The sequence below is a fragment of the Cryptomeria japonica genome, chromosome 9 (genome assembly GCF_030272615.1).
Source record: "Cryptomeria japonica chromosome 9, Sugi_1.0, whole genome shotgun sequence".
Taxonomy (NCBI): domain Eukaryota; kingdom Viridiplantae; phylum Streptophyta; class Pinopsida; order Cupressales; family Cupressaceae; genus Cryptomeria; species Cryptomeria japonica.
Window position 1 is genome coordinate 135,736,821 of NC_081413.1, and position 3,687 is coordinate 135,740,507.

A 3,687-nucleotide genomic window follows, 5' to 3' on the forward strand; every position below is an offset into this window, starting at 1 on the left:
TCAATTAGTTTGTGCGTTGACTTGGACCATTCTAAATTTAGGTTGAATTCAAGAATAAAAACAAGGGATATCTTACTTTATCTACCATGGGTCTCCTTTGTTTTATTTCTAAAAAGAATTAAGTCAATGTTTTAATACTTCATTACTCTTTCAACCATGTTTGAAATTTGATTATCACCCATGTGTATTATATGAATTCTTTTTAATATGATTTCTTCATTTGATTGTCTTTTACATGATGTCTTGAGGATAAAATATATTTTATTTTTTAAAATTAATAAATATTATCATTATATATATAATTTATTTTTAAAAATAATATTTTTTTTAATGTTTATCTTTAAAGATGAAATATGGTGAATTTAATTAAAGTCTTTTTAAAATGAAATCATTTTATTTTGGAAATAATGTTTTGAATGTTGATAAGTTCATATGCATAAATTGTTATGGATTCAAATGTAGAAATAAACATGTTGATGATGTTTACAAAGTCAAAGGAAAAATTAGAAGGTGTGAGCATGTTATGGTGGCATAGTGAAAGGAGATTAAGAATTATTTATACCAAATTTAATATGGGTGTATAATATAAGAGTAGAGATGAGACTATTGATAATAGATATTTTCATGGTGATGGATGTGCAACAAGCTATGTAACTAATGAAGAAAGATAGAACTGACTTGTATTCGTCAAGTTCAAAATGACAATTAAGTTTCGAAACCAAAACTTTGTGCCAACTAATGAAATATGGAGTGCGAATTTTGCTAATAAGTTATTTTTCAAATACCAAATTTGATTGCTTCAAGACTTCTAGAGATTCCTACAAGAGAACAAGTGGGTTAAAAATAAATGCATTTTCATACGCTATGAACATAAGAGCCAAAAGAAAACTAAGTATAAAGATATAGCAATTTTGTGGGTATGGATAATTTTCAAATAGTTCGTGTAGTGGGATAAGTACATGTAAATGGAGAACCAAAAAGGTATTCAATTATATTCATTTGATCATCTATGTATCTAATTCAAATATCATTAACATTTAGGAAGAGACCATTTTTATCGGTATTCTAAAACTAAACTTAGATTGACATTCATCCTAGGAGCATATACATGTCTAAAGTGTATTGTCCTTGATCTTTTTTCTAAGTTATCCAAGCATTAATCCAAGAAAAAGTATTCTCTTTTGACACAATGAAAATATTTTCATATATATATTTTAAATTCCACCAATCTTCAAATAAATATTAGAAAAAGGTAGAAGAAGAAAAGACAAATAGAAATTACTATCTAGCGTCTAGGATGCACCAATGCATAAGTTACCCTCATACATCATCATCTATGCATTGGTGTATTTTAGGGGCTAGACAGTCACTCCCAAGGAAAATCAAGTGAAGCAAAGTTGTGTACATAAGCATATAATTTATAGAAACGTATGACATTTCCACAATTATAAGCTCAATAGTAATCTAAGACATTGACTTTCAAAAATGTAAAAATAATAATTTAATTTCAAAATAAATTATATATTGTCATAACCTCTTCCTAATCCTCAAATATCATAGATTCCAAACATGGATCAAAGAATAGAGGAAACTGATAAAAAAGCCAATAAAATTGAAGAAAGCCTTAAAAGCATTGCAGAACAAAGCTTAAATATTTTGAAGGCCTCAGCTGCAATACAAAAATCCTCATCAGCAAAATGGAGGAGGAGAAGGACTCCCTGGAGATTGAACCTATCATTGATGGCATGGGAGAAGTGCAAGGACCTAGAACAAGGACTAGAGGTAAAAAAAGGAGAAAAAGCCAAACAAGGACATGGAAGAATTCAAAGCTGTCACAGCAAACTATGATCAGCTGGTGAATAAGGCGGAGAAGCTCCTTAAGTCTTTTTAGTTGTGTTGTGTTTTCTTTGGTTTTTCTACTTTGTTGTTCCTTTCTTTTGTTGTCCTTTTGGTTGACTGGTTTTTGGCAGTCGTTTTGTAAGTTGTTCCTAGCAGTTTTGGATGCTTATTGATGAACTATTTTATGCTCCTATGTGAAAGGTTTCGGGTCCTTAAAACCTACTTTTCTTATTAATCAGAACATATTCTATTTACCTTTCTGTTACAAAACTAATACTATTATTGATTACATTTTATTTTTAAATTTTTATTATTATTGATTACATTAACATGAGATAATCTAGCGATCCAACTCAATCGACAAGAATTGAACTTTAGATCTACATAAGAAGAACCCAAAGCCTTCACACAACCTTACCAACCATATGAACTATGAACCGAAACCCCAAAATAAAACTTCAAAATATATTTTATTTATTATTATTATTTATGACTACACATACCCTCAAATATAATCAATATTTGGTCAAAATCATAGAACTATACTTGTTTGTACACGTTTTATTAGTTGCCTTAAAGATAAGGCACACTTAAACGGAATGTTATCATTTGACAAATAAGACTGTAGACATTTCAACGAGAAAGATGGCTCGTAGTAATTGGTAATGACTTATATGTCATCTCCATATAAATGGAACAGTGAGCTAAATATGATTTGCGAATCTCTTTCTATTAATTTAGAGTTTTGTTCCAGTAAATATGATTTTCCATGGAACAGTAAATATGAGAGGTCAAAACTCATTCCTGTTCCAGTTGTGATTATAACAAACCGCAGTTCACAACTGGATCTGCAATCAATCATATATGAGTGTAAAAACCGTCTTAATTTCATATCTGGATCTGCAATCAATCATATATAAGTGTAATTTGCAATATTGATAGAAAAAACTTCGACACAATTGAATTCAAAATTTGGATAGTGTATCGATTATATTATAACAGTTCTGGTACAATAAGTCATTATCTATGTTACATAGTGCCGCTCAAAAAGAATTTAACTCTGCCTTTCCTCTGCTAGGAAAGAGATTTGATGATATGTACATGGAGAAAGAAACAAGATCTATGGGCCCTTGTGTTCTTGGGTATAAATGTAATCTGTATGGGCAACTAATGTTCGCCGATCTAAGCATTCTTCTTCACTCATTTCATTACGACATTCATTCCCTACTTTTGACTCTTCTTTTTCCACTCTGCCGTCAAACTGTAAAACCACCATTGAAGAAAAGGAGTATAATTAGCTATGAAGCAAGAAAAAACAGTGGAAAGAAACCCAAATCAGAAAAGAAAAAAAAAAAGAGAAAAATGTGGCAAAAATTTCTTACATTGTGTTTTATCTCCATTTGATCTTTTGTGAACAACGTAGAAGCTTTGAGGGGAGCTATTGGATGTGGGCGTGCAGCCATGACAGCAAGCACATGAAATATAATGAATATGCTGAAAATCCAGAGCCTTCCCTGTTGTACTGAACTTCTATAGACTTTCGCCATTTTGTAATTAAGGAGGCTTTGCCAAACTGAAACATAAAAATAGCAGAACAAATTGAATGTCTAATGGGCTTCTGAGGTTGCGTATATAGAGAATGATAAGATAGAAAAGCAAATTGAATAAGAGGATGTGGAGTCAAACACGAAAGCTGGGAGACGTTAGTATGTTAAACTCTAGTATCTAGAAGGCGAACAGAGTGTGTGGCGTTTGTTTCTTTAACACTTCAAAGGACGTGGTTTACCTACGGCCACAATTGTCGTTCAAGAAATTTCTAGATTTCTTAGTATAATTAATTTCTCGACC

The 3,687-nt window shown here is 31.0% G+C and overlaps 1 protein-coding gene across 1 annotated transcript; it reads right to left on the reverse strand.

The window, feature by feature from the left end:
- Positions 1–2,798: 2,798 nt before the first annotated feature.
- LOC131055951 (phytosulfokines 4-like) lies at positions 2,799–3,483 on the reverse strand. The gene is made up of 2 exons (XM_057990267.2): positions 3,222–3,483; positions 2,799–3,100 (listed from the first exon to the last, which is right to left on the reverse strand). Exons 1-2 carry the CDS (start codon positions 3,384–3,386, stop codon positions 2,960–2,962), a joined length of 306 nt encoding a protein of 101 aa, XP_057846250.2. The 5' UTR covers positions 3,387–3,483; the 3' UTR covers positions 2,799–2,959.
- Positions 3,484–3,687: the final 204 nt, after the last annotated feature.